The following is a 21,092-nucleotide window of genomic DNA, read 5'->3' as shown; positions in this document are numbered from 1 at the left end:
CAAAGAGAGCAAGATTTTAGTAAGTTCTTCAGATTGTTGATTGTCACTGCAATCTTACTCTGGCCCTTTCCATCCTGGTAAATGTGTGTGTACATATATATATTCTATATGTTATATAAAATAATATATATTCTATATAACATATAGAATATATTATATATGTATTCTATATAACATATAGAATATATTATAAAGCATATTCTATGTAATATATTCTATATAATATACATTATATAGAATATAATGCACACATACTTTGGGAAATATTTTTTCTTGAAGAGTTTTAGCTATTTGCTAGGTTTCTCTTTTTTCCTATCTGAAGATCACTTGCTACTAAACTCCTAATTCTAACTTCTTAGGTTATCTTTAAATTTATGTGTTTGTGTAAATTCTGCCAAGATTAAGAATATCACCCAGCATAGCTATTTCCCAAAGGAATCTTAAACTTTTGACTAGCATCATTCTATATGCCTCTTAAAAAGATAAGAGTCAGGCATCTCTGAGATGGTTTTAATAAATATTTAGAGAAGCAAAATGATTATTTTTACATAATAATATGTGTGATGTCTTCACAGTAAAGAAACATTTGTTCAGCCTATCTAGTGAGTATATGTGGACTGTTGCCAATGGACAGAGTCTATCTGTTTTGCCTGCCTTAGATATAAAGTTGTGACCTTGGTCATGTTCATCAAGCTATCAAGGATATGAACTCATCAGCCAAGCTGCTGAATATTTTCTTTTAGTTCACTAGGATCACAAATTCTTAGTTTGGGTTTCAGTAAGAGTATCTGAATGCACTGATAATTTATGCAGACTTGGGGTACACATAGATCTTCATATATATATATTTTTTCTATATTTACATTTCCATTAGAGTCTCAAAAACTAGGTGCCACCTGAAAAAATTAAAAGGAATACAGAAAGTTAAATGGTTGTTGTCAGGGCACTCCACTGATTTTGATGGAATTGAATAAGTAAAAAGTTATTTAATTATTATATAAGTAAATATTTATTGAAATTGTAAATATTTATAAGTAAATAAATATATCTTTATTAAATAAGTAAAAGGTTAAAATTATCCCCCAAGAGATTGTTCTAAAAACTAAATCCTTTCAATATTTATTTAAAGAAAACTTTTATATCATGTCGATTTTTGTAAGTGGAGGGAATTTTCTATACTTCCATCATAATGTTGTAGAGGACTCTGAACTCTGTCTGACCCTTTAATATCTGTGCTTGTATGCTTTTGAGGGATCTTAAATGAACCATTTAGTTGGAGAATTATATTATTTTTACATGAGAAGAGACTAATAGATCAACATTACTGTTTCTGAACCTCAGATATTTTAAGACACACAGTGATTTCTTTTCTCTTTAGTCCATGAACCAGATAAAACTACTCTCTCAATAATTCATTACGTTAGTCTTCTTTTCCCCTCACAGTTAATTTAAGGTAAACTGAACCCTGGCTCTTACAATATGGAGGGCTTAAATTTAGCCACACTTCACCTAATTAGGATATTACTTATTAAATCTGAGCTTGTACATTCCTTTCTTAAATTTTTTTTTTATTGAGCTACTGTGAGATTGACCCTTACGAATTTGTTCATGATAAGACTTCAGTAACAAAATATTCCAACACCCATCCCTCCACCAGTTTTGTACATTCCTTTGATAAGATAAAAAGTATTTTATAGAAAATTGCCCTTCCTGGAATATCTATGAGAATTTTTATGTCTACTGAATGTTACAATTCATGTTGATCTTAGGGCCTGTTGATATGCTACATATTTGTACCATATTTGGGAAGAAATGCCATCATGATAAAATGTGAATTTTTTAAAAAAAATTTTAGGTTATCTCCTGTAACGAGTGATTGAGACAACAAGAAAGAATTTAATATCACTAGAAAAACAAGCCATGTGATCTTCTGAAATGAGGAGAAATGCAGCCATCTGAAGTGGTCATGAACCCCAAACAAGTGTTCCTCTCAGTGCTGATATTTGGAGTAGCAGGGATATTCCTCTTCATGTATTTGCAGATCTGGATGGAAGAACAACATACAGGTAGGACATCAGCTTTTCTTTTCCAAACTTTTATGGTCATGTTCAGTTCATAAGCCACGATGTTTCTGAGTCACAGTATTTTCTACAGCAGTAATTAGACTCGGACTGCAATCTCCAGCTCCTAAATGAAAGGGAGGTTTTATACTTTGGGTGCACATTTGCTTAGTGGCTTGGGATAATACTTCGATGTTTGTTAACTTGGGGAAGCAACCCAGTGGCCCATAAGCTCAGCAAGGACAGCTTGTGGAGAATTCATATACTCAAATGTATAGCTACCTCTGGTGTGTCCACTAAGTCCTGGGACCACGCCTAAAATGTGCTGAGCGTTAATCAGCCACTCTTAATTACTTTATTAAACTTTTGAGTTGATACACAAAATTGGTATAGAAAATCCTAAGTAAATTTACAGAAAAATCAGGATGTCCCTGGTAGTCCTCAGCATTGCAGTGTTTGAGCAGTACTGAATCCTCAGACTCTCATATTGAATTGTCCCCCCGTTGGTCAAGTGGTAGTACCACTTGTGTCCTCTGTACACTGCTTGGGAGACTCTTCTAACACCCCCCAAAAAAAATTCAAAACAGAAGCTCTAGATAATATGTATACAAGTGGACCAGGCTGTGTTTCAATAAAACTTTTATTTTGCAAAAATAGATTGTGGGTCAGGTTAGGCTCATAGTAGTTGTGTGTCAGTCACTGCTATACCTGTATGTTAATCATTTAATTTGTAGTTTCTGCATGTTAAAGGTGCTCGATTACTGTCAAAATGAGATGTGTTTATAATGATAGTATTACTACTAAAGTAACTATTCTAGGACATCACAGAAATGTATATCATGGGTGACATAAAATTCATTTGTTGTCTTTTGTCTAGAAATAGATAGTGGCTTATTACTATTTAGGGAAATAAAGTACAAACAGAAAAATGACTTGTTTCCGATTGTGATCTACTTTTAGAGTATTCAAGCTATAAAGCTCTTAAATTTGCTTTCAAAGATAATTCAGCATTGAGCCATAATCTAATATAAAGCTGTTATTTTACAATTTCTATTCTTGGTTTTTCTTATATAAAATTTAGATTTGTTTAATTTATATAATAACCCTTGTGAAAAGAAATTGCATATTATTATTTTCTAGAGACCATATATTTATTCTTAATTCTCATTAAAATTTGCATAAACTGCATTATTTTATGTTTTGTATTATTGCAGGAATTTAGCATAACTTATAATATTTAATGAAACCATCTGTGATAAAAATAAATAGGGTAATTCTCTTGAGAATACAATTCCCAACATAGATCTTGTCACCTCGTGGCAAGCCTTTAGTAGGTGTTTGTTGAATGGGTGAATAAAAAAATTAACAGACTAAAAACTCAGTGCATACTACAAATTGAAATGCAGTCAATGAGGAAGAATTAGAGATTTCACTATCTGGAGATATGCTAATTAGTTTTTCACAGCAAATTTTTCAAGAGTACTATCTTACAATATGCTAAGGACAATGTGTATAAACGTCAAAACCAGAATTCCTTTAGAAAACTATTTCATTATTCTTCAATGAGACTTCTATCTGGAGTTTTTTCTTGTATTAAGTTTGTGCACTGGGCTGTAATTGTATCATTTCTAAATACCTAAGGATTGCTGTTTTTTTTTTTTCCAGATAGCATCAAGAGAATAGAATATTTTTTAAGATATTCTCTTTTTAAACAAACAAACAAACAAAACCCTCAAGTTGTGTTTTGATGTGAATTTGGAAATCAGAATATCTATTTGGGCACTTTAGAACTATAACTTGAAGAGCCTTGGTTTCAGAAACCTTTTATAAGAAGTGTAGGTTTTAAACCTGAGTTATTTTTTCTCCTATACAATTCAGTTGTATATGAGAATGCTTAGATTCTTCTCTTATCCTTATTTTGAGGATTTAAAAATCTATTAGTTTAAAATCTTCACAGTTATTCAGGGTTTCTTTTATTAAAATAAAATGTTTTTACCAACATGAAAAAACTCTTCAATATGCTATTATATGTTAGGAAGAGATAATGAGACAGGATTGTTTTAGAAGTGAGGAGTAAAATTGTGTGACATGATTATTACAGTCTATCCAATTATACAACAGAATTCTGATATAGCATTCATTTGCCTTATCAATTAAATTATGCCATTTCTGATATTTAAGTATGGTAAGATATTGCTATATGTCTTGTGTTATAAAAATATTTGTGTAAAAATTCAGGAGAATCTCAAAAATCTCAGTTCCACTTGTTAGCTGTGTGACCCTGAACAAATTACTTAGATTTTCTAAGTCTCAGTGTTCTAATCTATTCAGTGGAGTTCTGATCTGGAAAATATTATTTTCTACATAGGATTGAATGAGGATTATAGGACATGAGGTTTGCAAAGCATTTAGTGTGATGCCTCACAGGGAATCTTGCACGGTGAATGTGAGCTGTTACTTCCCTGATTCTATGGATTATCTTCATATTTCCCTTTTCTGAGTTGTTAATTCAGGGGCTACAGTTCAGGAGAACAGTCCCTAGTTTGTTTCCTGACTCATTAAAGGGAGTGGGGAGTAGGCATATTTCGACCTATGGTAAAATGGTTGGAAGTATTTAACTGGCTCTGAGCATTATCTCACAATTTTGTTGGGAGAATAATAATTGAACTGAATACAGAGAAGCAAGTCAGTGTCTGAGAGGACCACACATCTATGCAAGCTGCCCCCAAGGTCAGGATATCCATTTATTCAGCAGTACTTTTTGAAGACTTAACAATCAGAGATGCTAAACATTGTGGTGAATACAGAGATAAAATAGAGAGTGAGATAGAATCCTGGTTCTCAAGGAGACTGTAGTTTCATGGAATGTAAGGGAGAAAATGGTCTTGAGTCCAGGCCAAGGCTTTGGTACAAAAGGACAGTCCACGGAGAAAAAAAGAAGACAGACCCTCCATTATGAGGCGAAATGAGTTGGAATTGTGAAAAAGAGCCCCATCAATAGTCAAGGATGGAGTTGCTGACCAAATGGAAGTTTTGGAAGGAACTTGACCAGTGTGGGGGAGGATGAGCAGGAGAAGATCTGACCAGCGCAGGAACAGGCTACTCTCTGGGAAAGATGCAGAAATGAAGAGGGCTAAACTAGAAATAGGTGCTTCTCCCCTCCCCCCACCCCGATACTATTGAAACTGTTTAATACTGTTAAATTTAATACTGTTTAATACTATTCAATACTGTTAAAAAGCTTAGAGTAGAATTCACACTGCTAAATAAAATACCAAGAAACATGGTCCATAATTGTTTTCACTTATACAATAAGACAAGTTTGGGCCAAGTGAGAGGCATTTAAGATGTTTTCATACACTTTCTGTTTAAAAATATACAAATCATAAGAGATGGATGGCATGCTTTAAGTTTTTCAGTGATATCTCACTACCTTCAACGAAGCCTTTTCTCTCAGTCCACAAGGCTGTGTGAAGTACAGCTCTATCTACTCACAGCCTCAAACTCCGTTCACTCGGTTGCTTCCTCCTCTCTGCCTCCTCCAAACTAGACTCTTGGCCTGGCTAACACAGTGCTCGCACAGTTCCCAGCTGAATACTGTTTTATCTCACCTGACAAATGTCACCTCCACAGGCAGTCGAACTCCCTCTTGCGCCCATCTTATTTTCATTAGATGATTGTAATTAGCAGTTGCTTTGTTTAATTTTTTATTGATTTAATTATCTGTTTACTGTCTCTGCATCTGTCACTGTTTGATGAGCTTGATAAGACCTTGTCTGTCTCACTTAGCAGGATCCCCGTTCCATATCACAGAACTTGGGCATTTGGTAGGCACTCAGCAAATAATGCTTCAGTTAGTTTTTCAGCATCCAGACGATGGTACATACTGTGTTTGGATATTTCCCCAAAGCATATATTCACCTCAAAAGCCACCTCCTTAGAAAGTGTCATGTATAAGTGAGAATGCACCTTCTTAACATCTGCTCACTCACTCGAGTTGTGTCCCTGGTATTTCATGAAGTTCACCCTTCCATAGCATGGTTTGATCATTTTCATAATAAATGAAACCCCAGATTTTTGAGGGGAGCAAGAATTGGGCTATATCTGGAGGTGCTGGGGCTTTTCCTGGGTCTGTACTCAGTTAACCCTCCACTCTCTGGCTTTTAAAACTCAAAGTTTTAAACATTTCATGAGAAAAATAATGCAGGATAAATTGAGCAGTGACAGTTTGTGTTCTTTTAAAACTTAGATTTGTTCTGTTCCCTAGGAAACTTGTTAGAAATTTGACTAATAAAAATCACCATTAGGTAGTAAAGAATTATACACATATTTAATATGTGAAGCAACAAAAATAGATCCCACTGGGTAGTTTACATTCTTTTATTCCAGTTTTTTATCCTATGTTGTAAAAATCTGTCTGAACAACCACTGAACATTTTTATTCAAGACTAATAACTCTTTAGCTATTAATTGATACCCCCCTATTTTTAAGTTAAGCTTTCAAAATTTATTTCATGTCTATCATATTTCTTTTTGTTCTGTATCAATTAAATACTGATACTTGAATTTAGTTTAGGATTCGGATTTGGCAACCATATTTAAGTTCAGTTATCTAACTAGGAAATATACTGTAAGAAAGAATCATGTAACTGTAGTCGATGTTTTAAAATACCTATCTCCAATCTAGTTTCTCTAATAGTCTGATCACACATACTAGGAAGATGTGTTCTTTTTTGACCAGTGATGTGTATTATCAATCCTACAAGCCATTCTAGTGCAAAAATAACCAAATCATATTCTTTTCTTTTCTTCCTTTTAAAAAGTACAATAGTAGACTCAGGTTATATTTTAAACTTTCTGTGATTGTGTGAAAGTGAATAGAAGGAGATACCGGCTGCTGCTTTCAGTCAAAGTCAAACCACAGTATTGAATTTTATTTTGAGATCATTTATGTTAGACCTCGTGAGCAAACTGGTCACTATACTTTGGAATCTGATGGAAATTTCATCTTGCCTTTTTCATACTGAATTTATTTTGTGGCATGTGAAATTTTACTTCTAGACTGGATGGATGGAATTGTTTTCTCTAGATTCTTTCAAATTAAAAGATGCCTTCTTTTTCTCAAAGATTATGTTTTTGAACACCGGAGCAGTAGTCCAGTGGGTAGGACTCTTTTTGCATATAGCTACCCCAGGTTCGATCCCCAGCATCCCATATGGTCCCCTGAGCCCCACCAGGAGTGTTTCTTCAGTGCAGAATCAGAACTAACCTCTGAGCATTGTTGGGTGTGGTCCATAAACAAAACAAAACAAAAAATCAGGTTTTCATTACGATTATGGCTAAAACTGAGGCCCATCATTCGGAGACACACAACACTGTTGAAAATTAATTAGTAGCTGATCTAAACTAGCCAATGGTTCCTTTGTGTGTGGGGCGAGGGAAGTTGGGGGTTTGGGTACTGGCATTATGAACCTGAGTACCTGGACTCTAATCTGATGGAAACGCAAATTTACTTATGTGGTTAATTCCTACTTTCTGAAACAGGACAACTGAAGACCCTAGGCTCAGCCAGAGAAAGAGGAAAAATGGTTAGAATAAGAAGGATAATTGTGGGGAGAGCAAATGTGTGAATCTCTTGATCAGTTTCTCACAAATTTCTGTTTCTGCCTTGTGTACTTGTGTTTGCTTAAACTGGATTTCTCTCACTGGAAGTCTCAATGGTTCTAGCAAACAGAATTGGGCTCAGATCCTAATTTTTTTTATATACCCTCATTAACATCCATCTTTCTCAGTGAGGGGTTATTAGAGTTAAGAAGGATCTTTTAGGGGCTGGAGCGATAGCACAGCAGATAGGGCATTTGCCTTGCACGCGGCCAACCCAGTTTTGATTCCCAACATCCCATATGGTCCCCTGAGCACCGCTAGGGGTAATTCCTGAGTGCAGAGCCAGGAGTGAACCCCTGTGCATTGCTGGGTGTGACCAAAAAAAAAAAGCAAAAAAAAAAAAGAGAAGGATCTTTTAGAGTAAAGGATTGCAAGGCACAAAACAATCGTCCTTGGTTTCTTCTTTATTTTACACTGTCCACTGCAAGGTGCTGCTTTGTCCATTGTTCTGCCTTAGCCTTTAGAATGATCCTTGGCACATGGAGGTTCAAGGAATCATTGCTGAGTCACACAAAAGCTGAGCTCAGCCAAGGGAAGAGAAGCAGTGGAGGCTGCATTTAAGATGTCTTTATCCTTAACTTTTACCAGTTTAATTATAAGGTGTCTTAGAGTTTTTTCAGGTTCTGCTTATATGAAATACTCTTGGCTGTCCCTGCCTGGATGTCTTTTCATCTTCACATTCAGGAAGTTTTGGGCTAGAATCACCTCTAATATTTTTTTCTGGCATTTCTCTCTCTATGGGTCCTCTGTAATACAAATAGCATTCCTCTTTGATATTTTCGTAGAGGTTCTTTAAGGAATCTTACTTTTAAAAGTTTTTATTTTGATATTCTGCCTGGATGAGCTCTATTTCATCTTCCAGCTCACTCATTCACTCCTCTGCCTCTGGTTTACTCTTCCATTGTATTTTTTCAGTTCTACCATTGTATTTTTTAGTTATACAACTTCTGTGTGGACCTTAAATTTTCTAATTCACCTATTCGCTCTGATTTAGTGACCACCTGTATATAAAACCATATACTTTGAATTTCTTTCTTCCTCTCTTTCTCGTTCTTTTTCTTTCTCTCTTTCACTTTCTTCCTTTCTTTTTCTTTCTCTTTCTTTCTTTATCTTTCTTTCTTTCTCCCTTTCTTTCTTCCTTCCTTCCTTCCTTCCTTTCTTTCTTTCTTTCTTTCTTTCTTTTTTTCTTTCTCCCTTTCTTTCTTTCTTTCTTTCTTTCTTTCTTTCTTTCTTTCTTTCTTTCTTTCTTTCTTTCTTTCTTTCTTTCTCTGTCTCTCTTTCTTTCTTTCTCTGTCTCTCTGTCTCTCTTTCTTTCTTTCTTTCTTTCTTTCTTTCTTTCTTTCTTTCTTTCTTTCTTTCTTTCTTTCTTTCTTTCTTTCTCTGTCTCTCTGTCTCTCTTTCTTTCTTTCTCCCTTTCTTTCTTTCTTTCTTTCTTTCTTTCTTTCTTTCTTTCTTTCTTTCTTTCTTTCTTTCTTTCTTTCTCTTTCTCTCTTTCTTTCTCTCTTTCTCTCTCTTTCTCCCTTTCTTTCTTTCTCTTTCTTTCTCTCTTTCTCTCTCATCCACACTTTCTTTCTTTCTCTTTCTTTCTCTTTCTCTCTCTCATCCACCCTTTCTTTCTTTCTCTCTTTCTCTCTTCCTTTCTTCCTTTCTCTCTTCCTTCCTTTCTTCCTTTCTCTTTCTTCCTTCCTTTCTTTCTTTCTTTCTTTCTTTCTTTCTTTCTTTCTTTCTTTCTTTCTTTCTTTCTTTCTTTCTTTCTTTCTTTCTTTCTCTCTCTCTCTCTTTCTCTCTTTCTTCTTTCAGCCAAAAAAGCACCTGGCAAAGCTTAGGTCATACTCCTTGCTCTGGTGTTCAAGGGTCACCCCAGGCAGTTCTCACGGGTCCATATGGGGTGTAGGATCAAACCTGAGTTGATTATGTGCAAGGCAAATGTCCACACCACTGTATTATCACTCTGGCCCCAAACTTTGCGCTGGACCGCTGGGCGGCGGCTCCGGGGACAGTCGGGAACCGAGTCCACACTGGCGAGCCACGCGGCCGGGCAAGGGGGTCCATGGACCTGGAGCCTGAACTGCTGCTGCGGGAGGCAGGTGAGAACGTGGAGGCGGCGCAGAGTTACCGGCGGGAGCTGGGCTGTGCCTGCTGCGGCTGCGGGAGGCACGGAGGCAGATCAAAGAGAGTGCATCACAGACAAGAGATGTCCTCAAACAGCATTTTAATGATGTATAGGGAACTCTAGGGAAGCTTCTGGATGAGAGATTGGTGAGCCTCCTGCAGGAGCTGGACAGCATCGAACAGGAGACCATCAAACCCCTCGATGGCTGCCAGAAGCTTACAGAGCACGGGGTCGACACCGCAGAGGACTTGGTGCAACAAGGAGAGTTTGCCCTCCGTGGTGGTGTCGGAGAACACAATGAACACCTCTGGAGCTTTACCAAAGAGGCTTCACACATTCCGTTGGATAGCTTACCACAGGTGCCTTTACTGGTTGCTGTGCCCTGTTTATCGGCTCAGTGGGATGTCTTGATTCTTAACACAGAAAAAGACCACACAATTTTAAGCATAGACCCGTAGCATCTCGCCCACCAGTACAGATAGAAGGACTGATAGAGAAGCCTGGGGGTACCACAGTCCGGTGGTGTAAGGTGGACGATGACTTTACAGCGCAAGATGACAGACTCCAGTTCTGCAAGTGCACGGCCAGTCTCCTTGAGGATGTGTATGTCGGCTCGGAGACGGGGTTCATCGTGCTGCACATAGACCCCAACGTGGACTGCCAGTCCCGAGTGTGTGCCCGGGGAGATGGCCGGCAGGAGTGGAGTCCATCGAGATTCCCCCAGACCACAGATACCCTCAGCCCGATTTTATGATAATTGATTTTACAATGGTTAGATTCATCTCTCAGTTAAGCCATGGAAATAAAAAGTGTTTACTGAATATATTTTGGTTTTCTTTTTTTGGGGAGGAGGGGTCACACTTAGCAATGCTCAGGAGTTGTTCCTGGCTCTGTACTCAGGAGTGACTCCTGGCAGTGCTCAGAAACCATATGGGGTGCCTGGGATTGAGCCTGGATCGGCCACATGCAAGGCAAATGCGTTCCAGCTGTACTGCCACTCTGGCCCTATTTTGGTTATCTTTTCAGTAAAGACTTTAATATTGTGGACAAAACCATCATACTGTCATATTCATTGCAGAGTGATCATTGCAATTTAATAATGAAAATTAGCCTGGCAAGCTACCTGTGGCATATTCGATATGCCAAAATCAGTAACAACAAATCTCACAAAGGAAATGTTACTGGTGCCCGCTTGAGCACATCAATGAGCAACGGGATGACAGTGATACAGTGACAGTAGGAAGTTTATTTTTAATACTTTCAATTGGAATATGTTCCTTCATCTCCTTATTTTTTCTGAATTATATATTTGCTATGTATTAGGCAATCCTACTCTTTTTTTGCTCTTGATGGATTTTCCTTGTGTAATGACTAGTTTTTAATAACTAGTTAGTAACTTGTATAATGACTAGTTAATAACTTGAGTAATAACTAGTTTTAGTAGAAGTTGTTATGTGAGGTTGTCAAAATTTAGCCCCCCACGCACCTGAGTTTTTGAAGTAGAAATCGTCCACAAAGCATCCTGCTGTAAGAATGAAAAGTGGGATTCATTTACATACAGTTCTGGCCTTTTTGGAAACCTATGCTTTTATGCAGAGTCTCTTGCCCCCGCACCTGGCTGTCTTCACCGGGGCCCCTCAGAGGGGGTGGGTTGAGTTTTCCTCCCCACCCTGAGCAGAGCCCCGGCAGCCAAAGACCTTGGGAAGCCAGCCACAGCCATGCTCAAGGCCCCTCTCCACACGTTCAGATGAGCCTCACGCATGAAGGAACCAGCAGAGGAACCCGGGGCTGAGATCTGCAAGCCGCCTCAGGTCGAGACTGGGCCTCTTCCGCCCAGATATCTTATAGCCTAATTCTCCCTCTCAGAGAACCTGGCAAGCTACCAAGAGTTGCCTGCTCACATGGAAGAGCCTGGAAAGCTCCCAGTGGCGTATTCATATGCCAAAACCAGTAACAATGATGGGTCTCATTCCCGTGACCCTAAAAGAACCTTTAATGCAGCACGGTTGGGAAGGACGAGTAAAGAGAGGCTTCTAAAATCTCATGGCTAGGACAAATGGAGACATTACTGAGACTGCTCGAGAAAATTGACAATCAACAGGATAATGATGATGATGATGATGCTTTTATGCAGGCTGTGAGGTAAATGAGTCTGTGCACAGGCAGACACTTTATTTTTTTTATTTTTTTTTAAATTTTATTTTATTAAATCACCGTGAGATAGTTACAAGCTTTCATGTTTAGGTGACAATCTCACAATGATCAAACACCCATCCCTCCACCAGTGCACATTCCCCACCACCGATATCCCGGGTATATCCCCCCTTCCTCACTCTCCCCCCTCCATGGCAGACAATATTCCCCATACTCTCTCTCTACTTTTGGGCATTATGGCTTGCAACACAGACACTGAAAAGTCATCATGTTTGTTCTATTATCTACCTTTGGCGTGCATCTCCCATCCCAACTGGTTCCTCCAGTCATCATTTTCTTAGTGATCCCTTCGCTATTCCATCCAGGCAGACACTTTAATATAGCTTAATATTCACTTCCTCATAGTTTTTCCTGGTATATTCTTCGATATGCCAAAAACAGTAACAAGTCTCACAATGGAGACATTATTGGTGCCCGCTTGAGCAAACCCATGAACAATGGGACGACAGTGCTACAGTGCTACATTCTTCTCTTGCTGTGGAAATGATGCCAAAGCAAGGGCTCCAGGAACTCATCACTGTTGCATGCAACCAAAGGGTCAGTGTGTGTGGTGCAAGACTCAACTCTCTTCCGAAACCCCAGTGGTTTTACTCCCTGATGAAAGTACATCTCTATCCCCTCCCAAAGCATTTTGTGTCCCCCTCCTCCTTTTAAAGCACTTTTATTGACAACTCTGTTATTGGTAGGGTTTTATGGGTACAGTGTTCAAACATCACACTGTCCACTGAAGTCCCACATCCCTTCACACCATGGTACCAGTTCCCTCTCCCCATCCTACCCTTTCTCTGCCTGGATCAGTGCTATACACCTGTTCTTAGATTCTGTTGACTTTGGGAACTTGTTGTTTCCTTATTATGCCTCTTTACATTCTGTTTCTAAAAGGTATCATTCTGTATTTATTCCTTTCCTTCTGGCTCCTTCAGTCAAGGTGATATTCTCCCAGTGCATCCACATGCATCAAAGCTTCAGGATTTTGTTTTTTCCTCATAGCCAAGCTTTATTTCATAGTGTATATGCAGTACTTCCCTTTGGTCCATTGATATGAGAGTCCTATTTACCTGTCTTTCAGTTCTTCTAGATAAGTTATTCCATATTTAGCTGTGTATTTGTTGCATACGTGAGAGGAAGTAAGAACAGATTATTCCTGTATTGCCATCTTGGTACATGTCTCAGAATTCTACACATATATTTTGTTTTCTGAATATGTGCAATGTATTTATTCTCTACTGGATATGGATTAATGTTGCTTGCTAATTTTTTTCATGTACGATTTTGATGATCGTGCATGAAACATACTTCTATAATATCCTTATATTTCCTTATGTATAACATATGTAAGGAAATTATATATATTTTTCCTTCTATAATATCCTTATATATCCTTATAGAACATACTTCTATAATATCCTTATTCACATGCCTTAAAATTTCTGTTAGCAGGTTCTCCAAAATTACATCAGTTCAAGATTTTCTGATTCTATGTGGTCAACTTTTCAATACTCACAGAAATTAAAAAATCTTGTTTTCAAATGAACTCCCCATGAAGCAAGCACAGAAATGTTAATTTTGATGCATAGATTTCCATTCAGAAAATGGATAGAAAGATACCTATGAGGAATACAGACTTTGCTCTTATAAGACTTTTTATTTTACTGATATGCCTGCCACAGAGTGGTTAACAGTTCATTGAGAATCAATTTAAATAATCACCAGGCCATTAGAGCAGACATTGTGTATGAATATAAAGACCATACTCACTAAATAATTCAGGGCGATAGGCAACTTATCTCCTATTAGGAGGTATTGATTAGGCATGCAATATTTCTTAGTCCAGCCTCTCCAATTTTGCTAACAAAACTGTTTTTAAAAGCCAAAGAACCATCTACTCCCTGCCTCATCCTTGTACAGAACAACTGAAATATTAAAATTTGCAAAGAAAGCAACAAAACTGACACTAGAGAATAAATCCCAGTAACTGTGATTTTCCAAAGAACTTTTTTTTCTTTATTTTTTCCTTGATTTTTAGTTTGAGGGCCACACCTGGCGATGTTCAAGGCTTTCTCCTGGCTCTACACTCAAGAATCACTCCTGTCAGTACCCAGGGGACCATATGGGATGCCAGGGATCGAACTTGAATTTGAACTTAGGTTGCAGCATGCAAGGCAAGCACCCAACCCACTATATTATCTGTCTGTCTGACAATTTTCTTGCCTTTCATCTCATCTTGGCTTTCTTTTCCCCCTCTCCCTCTCTATGAGAGCCATATGGACTCAGGACATATTTAATTATTGGTTTGTTTCTTAAAGTGACTTGAACAGAGCCATTCAAGTCCTACTCCAGAAATCTAGCAACCAGATGCACCACCAGGAACTATGCTTCTGTTCTCTAGCTGAAAGGTCCACAAAGAAACAGTGTTGTAAAAGTCTCAGATTCAGAGAAAGTTGAATTGCAGTTTTATATATATATATATATATATATATATATATATATATATACACATCATTTTTCTTGGGACACTTTACCTTATGGTTTTCTTTACAAACTACCTTTCAAGAGCCAGTCACTAACATATTTGGGACCAAGAGATAATACAATGGTTTAGGCTCATGCCTTGCACATCAACAACTCCAGTTTGATCCCTAGCATTGCATATGGTCCCAGGATCACCACCAGGAGTGATCCATGAGCACAGGACCAGTGATAATGCTCAAGGATCATCGGGGCTCCACCAAATAGTGTGCAGGGGCCATGGAAGCTATCTGAAGTGGTGCTAGAGCTAGAGGATGGCATGCCACACCCAGAATAGCATTCAGAGCCTTGATGTGCTGGCCATACGCTCTTCCAGATGAGCTATTCCCTTGGCCCCAGTTTGAAATATTCTTGGAGGAATGTTTTGCTCAGGTCATGAGGAAGACTTATAAACTAACAGTTTCACAGTATATTGCATTTCATGCTGTCATCTCTCAAAATCAGTCTGGCTGTCTGTTTTTATATCTGGCAACTGTGGACTGTGATAGAAAATTACACCAGACAGATTGGTACCAGGATAAATTGACGGGCTCTTAATGTTGCCTGGCAATCCGTTGTTCCCTATTGAGCTTTTTCTCTTCTGTTTTCCAGAGAGGCAATTTCTGACATGCTACTTTTTTCCCTCACAGCTCCAAGCATATCTGCTCCCCCAAGTGTTTCTCTAGGTCACTATCCTACTTCACAGAAAGGGGACAGCATCAAAATCTCTTAGCACTCTTTCCCAATGATAACTAGACTTGTCTGTATCCAGAAAGTGAATGATTCTTCTCCCAACTGTCCCTCCCTTCTTGCCCTCTTTTTCTTCCCCCACTTCGTTCAGTATGCTAAGAGCTGCCTCCTTAATGGACCATCTTCTACTTTTTTTTCTCCTTTTATCTTCATGTCTTTCTCAACTGCTTTCTTGCATCTCTGTTTAAACATGAGTCAATCTCAAACTGATCTGAAAATAAAACACACTTAAGTATTCAATTCTTTCAACCCTATTTAAATTTGCCTGCAATCTATCCATTTCCTCTTTTTAACTTCTTAAAAGAAATTTTTGTAATCCATCATTTCATCATTCCCCTCTACTCATCTTATTTATTGCACTCTGTCCCCATCAATTTATGGTACTGTTTTCCCAATAACTTTCTTACCTTAAAATTCAGTTGGCCCTTTGTAGTCCTTTTTTGGCTCTCTGCAGCATTATATATTAAAGGTGCTAGATTTTTTAGCTTCACTCCTCTTCTCTGACTGATTTCTAAGAACACACTTTAAACTACTTTGTGTCCTTTCCTAATCTCAGAGTTTGATGTCCTCTAGCATTTTACTCTCTATCCTCTTTCCTTTTCATTCTACATATTTTCCACTGTGATCCCATTCACAGGACTCTAGCACTATTTGCATCCTGAGTGCAAGTACTTGAAAGCTTCAGGACCTTCACCTCAATAAGTACAAAACTAAACTCTTATTCTCTAAACTTTTGCCCATTTCCCTAGTGAGGCGGTGGCCATCCTGGAAACCTTTCTTTACCATTTGTGATGACCCCATGCTCCTGTTTCTTCTATAGGAAGCCCACTTCTCCTCACAGTGGCCCTCAATACAATCCTAAGTTGATTATTGCCCTTCAAAGTCCTTGGGGGGAGAAACTCCAAACAATAATAGTGAATTATTTTGTTGAAATATTGAATGTAATCAAAGTAAAGTGAAAGTAAAGTGAAATTTATCAGCTACACAGGCGGGGTGGGGGTGGGGGGTATAATGTGATTCTTGGTAGTGGAATATGTGCACTGGTGAAAGGATGGGTGTTTGAGCATTGCATAACTGAGATTTAAACCTGAAAGCTTTGTAACTTTCCACATGGTGATTGAATTAAAAAAATAAAATAAAAATAAAAATAAAAACAAAGTCCATCATGTCAGCATCTCTAGTTAACTCTCTAGGCAAAGTTCTCAACCTATTGCTCCTGCTATACTTACCCTCCCATTGTCCTAAACTTTCATCCCCTGAAACCAACCATCTGTTCTTTCATTCTTAGGTCTCTGCAGGTGTCTCTAAAGCATTTCCTGTGTCTAAAATATTTGTTGCCTCATTCTCCGATGTTATCCCTGTACTCCCCGGTTAAAACATTCGTGATGGTAGATTTGGAATTAATATTAAATTCACTTCCTTCAGTTTTCCAGTCTAAAAGATGTGTAAGTGGGCTGGTAGGAGACAATTTTAAAAAAATAATGTTTTTTTTTCTCAGTATCTATGGGATTCCACCATCTGGTTTCATGGAAGGAAAAGTACATAATTGTGTTCTGTTATGATGATGATGAGCTTTTGAAAAACAAAAATTTATCAGGCAGTATTTTAATGATAGTTTAGTATCATTAATATGATAATATAATACATCCTATATATAATTAAATAGAATATACAACAAAGTAATCTATTGAAAAATAAAAATACATAATATATATTTTTCTACACTAAAATTTTATTTACTAGTTACTAAATCCCTATCCTCTTAGATCCTGCATTTCTAAAATTTTCTCTATTTTGACCTTCTGAAATGTCTCCATTTTCTAGAACATCTTAAAATCACTTAGGTTGTTCAGATGGCCCATAGAGCAAACTATTATCCATAGTGGTAGTGATTTTTAAAAACCAGTGTAAAATAATGAGGGTCTGATTGAACACTACTGAGGACCAATAGCTGTCATCCCAGGAAGCATCTTAGTTGTTTGGACCCATCTTAGAGGAAAAACTAGACACATCCTGGGCAATTGCCATTTTCTTCCTTTCAAATGACAGTTTACTGTGATGTGGGTGGCTGCAGGCTACACATTTTGTGAAGAATCTTGATGAAGAGAGAATTTCTTTATTAATTTTTTCAAAAATTATGATGCTCAATATTAACCTAGAAATGGTTTAGATGTATGCTGAGAGGAAGCAGCACAAAGGCCAAATGTCTCCTATTATATGGTATCGTGATGCACTGCACAGGTACTAGTGGAAATACTTAAATTTACATTAATAAGTAACATCACCATGATAAATGCAGAATTCCAGGATATTAATTATTAACCATATGGAGAGATTTACAATGAATATTTATTTGAAAATGAAAAAAACAGTAGACATAAATATCTATATATTTCTTGGTCCTATACCAGCTTTCAAATTACTTTTGTAACCAATTTTTTATGAATTATTAGTTCATATAAATTAAGCTCATACCATTCTTGCATTTCTTATAATATGAGATATAGTTAAAACATAAAAGGTTTTTATCATAAAGCATTCTCAGTGGTTTCCATATGACATATTGTATAATTATTAGCTAACAAGGCATATTTAATAACACTAAGAAAAATGCTGTTTTAAAACTCTTTTAGATGCATAAGCCTAGAAAATATCTAGTAGACAGAGAAAATAAGTCTAGCAGCTAGCTTTCATACACCCAATAAACTGATGGAGGTTTTTACAAAGTCTTCTTTTAAGTTTGCTCAGGAGAGAGACAAATCCATAAAGCAGTCAGGCTGCTTATGATCACACTGCCAGAAATACACTGTAAACAATGAAATTGCCTCTGAATTTTGGACTCAGAATTTTATGATTGACATTAAGGGTCAGTGCCTGCATTTTAGATCCATCCCCTGAAGCAGTTCAATAATCAACAGAAATCAGAAGTCCATTCCCTGAACCACTGGCAGAAAATTAGGTAAAGACTCTTAGTTTGATTTGGATCAAAGGTATGTCCGATAACCTAAAGCTAAAGAAAAAGCTCATAGGTGCAACAGGAAAGCACATCTAAAAAGCAAGGTGCAATATTTGGGGGAGAACTGTAAAACTGTTAGTTTAGAATAAAAGGGAAAGTGATGATGTTCTTACGTGAACACTTGTAGTGATAAAAATATTAATGTTTTAATTGGATATATTAAGTCAACCTGATTGAGCTTTAATGGGAGGTATGCATGTGAGGGAAAAATGACATTCAAATTCTGCTATGCCAGTAGCCATTGAAGTTTAAGTTGCATACATCTTATTTTTAATTAACAGCAACAGGTTGGCAGTCCCCCTCTATTCTGTATCTCTTACATATAAATTTCATGTTTCTGTTTACAATTGGCAAAAGTCAATTTATCCTTGATTTCTGCCAAGATACCAAGTTAACTTAGCTGTTGTCGGATTCCAGAAGGCTAAAAGCCTTCTTCCCTGAAGCAATTTTCTGATTAAGGAGAAAATGAGATCTCAGGTGTCTTTTTAGCATCAGGAATTCTTAAGTATACATTTATTCAGTTTTGACGTCGGGGACCCTTTGGGTTATAATGTTTTTTAGGTATACAGTGAACAGCAGTACCATGTAAATCATGATATCAACTTCAATTGTGTTGCCGTTCCTTCCAGAAAGCTCTCCTGTAAATCTCCTATAACTTCATAAGGCCATACCTCTCACCGTATTTGTATGCTCTGAATATTCATGAGAGGCATTGACTGTCAGGGATAGAGGATTCCTAGGAGCAGTGGGGGTTGTGAAAGGTGACAGAATAGTATTTCATCCACATGGTCCAGTGGGGACTACACAGATCCAAGGTTTGCCTTTCTGCTGCCATGGTTGTTTGCAAAGAGTAGCTTTGTTGGCAGACTCTGGCCATCACGTTAGATCCTAACAGAACATATTCGTGATGTCAGTGCATAAAAATGACCCCTTCCACTGCCACATTATTTATGTCTTATTTGGAGCAAGCTGCTCACAAGCAATTCTGAGAACTAATGGGGTGTCCTGGGGGCTTGAGTAAATCATCCCTTGTTTTTGACATCTCTCCCCCACCTTTTTTGTTGTTCAGTTCCAGAGTATTTAAAACCAGGACACTATATTCTGTCTTTATGCTGTTACTGATTATAGTTTAATGCAAATGTCAATTTCTATTTATAAAGCACAGTAAAGGATTCGCTAGGATGTTACTAAACAGTGGCTCCTTTTACTGAGGGAGGGAGAGACCCGTATATTATGCAAAGAAGTAACGTCACTTTTCAGGCATAACTGAACACTGGACTTGAATTCACACAATTTCAAGACAAACCAAATGTCTGAGCACTCAGCTGTCTGAATAGGGGCTTGTGTGGTCAGGTGGTCAATGGTGTTTTAGTTCAGTTTCATCTCAGAGAAGATAATACAGATCCCATCCAGTGAGAGGTGACTTCCTCAGTGTGATTAGAAAAGATATAGTCAGCAACTGGCAGAATTCTGAGTCATTTGGAAAACAAGGGCTGGAGCAATAGCACAGCAGGTAGGGCGTTTGCTTTGCACGATGGCCGACCCGGGTTCGATTCCTCCGCCCCTCTCAATAGCCTGACAAGCTATCGAGAGTATCTTGCCCGCACAGCAGAGCCTGGCAAGCTACCCGTGGCATATTCCAAATGCTAGAACCAGTAACGATGAGTCTCTCAATGGAGACGTTTCTGGTGCCCGCTCGAGCAAATTGATAGCGACCGGGATGACAGTGATATAATGATTGGAATACATGTCTAATGGAAGAATCTGCATTATTTCCTAATAAATATCTTAGTTTTCAGTAACTGCCAAGGGATCTCCCAATGTGTAGCCAGGTGGTCTTTGCTGAGGTCCTTAGCCCACCAAGATGTATCTCCTGACTGAAAACATAAGGAAATTATAGTAGAGGCACTTTCATTTTCCATTTAGCTCTAAAATGTTGATATTTTCTTTCAGATACAACTCTTATCTTCCAACCCTTTTTTTTATTTAGGTAGTCAAGCTGGAGATGTATTGGGTTCATATCTATTTCCTTTGTTTTATAACTAAATAAAGCTTGGCACTCCTGCACATTTTTAGTGATAGATTGTGCAATAAACACTGATTTCTTCCTATATATACTCTTGTGCTTCCACATGTATCAAATTTGCCTTTTTCTTCTTTTCTCCACAGCTCTACCTCTTCATTTTGGAGTTTTTCTTAAGCTTGACATGAAAAATGTGCATTAGTTGCCTAATGGATAATTATATCAGAAAGGAGAGAAATTATCTAAACTTTAACTTCAGAATAATTACCTAAGTCTTAACCATAACTACCATAATGTGGTTATGTTTTCCTGCCACCATGTTATTGTTGTCCTAGAAGACTGATTTTTCATATAGAAGTCTGATTTTTCTATAAAAGGCTCATCTTTCAATACTGCTTATAACTCTATTCCAGTCTACATTCAGTGTAGCTTTAAATAGAGTTCTATTCACAGTAGAATATACTATGTAATAGCAAATATGGGTTTTACTGAGGTTATATATAACAGCAGTTTTAGTAAGATTATCTTATTTAAAATAAAGTGATAGCAGCCATGGGTGTAGCTTAATAGAAGAGCCTTGCATAGTTGAAGTTCTGAGTTGGATCCCTGGTACAACAACAGCAGCAACAAACGGTGAATAAGAATGAAAACATGGAGATAGACTCATGTGTCTCCAAGGGATCAAACCTAGGTCCTTGTTCATATAGGCATGTGCTCCAGTTATTTCCCAGACCTCTAGAATAA

General features: G+C 37.6%; 1 protein-coding gene and 1 pseudogene across 5 annotated transcripts in view; both read left to right on the top strand.

Moving 5' to 3' along the window:
• CHST9 (carbohydrate sulfotransferase 9) overlaps positions 1 to 21,092 on the top strand; it is a 298,929-nt gene that overhangs the window by 41,562 nt on the left and 236,275 nt on the right. For all 5 annotated transcript variants that reach the window (XM_055129641.1, XM_004606034.2, XM_055129637.1 and 2 more), the window contains one exon: positions 1,856 to 2,066. In XM_055129641.1, the coding sequence (XP_054985616.1) occupies positions 1,946 to 2,066 (121 nt within the window). In that variant the 5' untranslated portion in view covers positions 1,856 to 1,945. The remainder of the gene's footprint in view (positions 1 to 1,855; positions 2,067 to 21,092) is intronic.
• LOC105942859 (cytokine receptor-like factor 3) lies at positions 9,772 to 10,591 on the top strand (annotated as a pseudogene).

This window comes from Sorex araneus, chromosome 2 (genome assembly GCF_027595985.1).
Source record: "Sorex araneus isolate mSorAra2 chromosome 2, mSorAra2.pri, whole genome shotgun sequence".
In the NCBI taxonomy this organism is placed as follows: Eukaryota; Metazoa; Chordata; class Mammalia; order Eulipotyphla; family Soricidae; genus Sorex; species Sorex araneus.
This window is presented reverse-complemented; position numbering and strand designations above follow the sequence as displayed.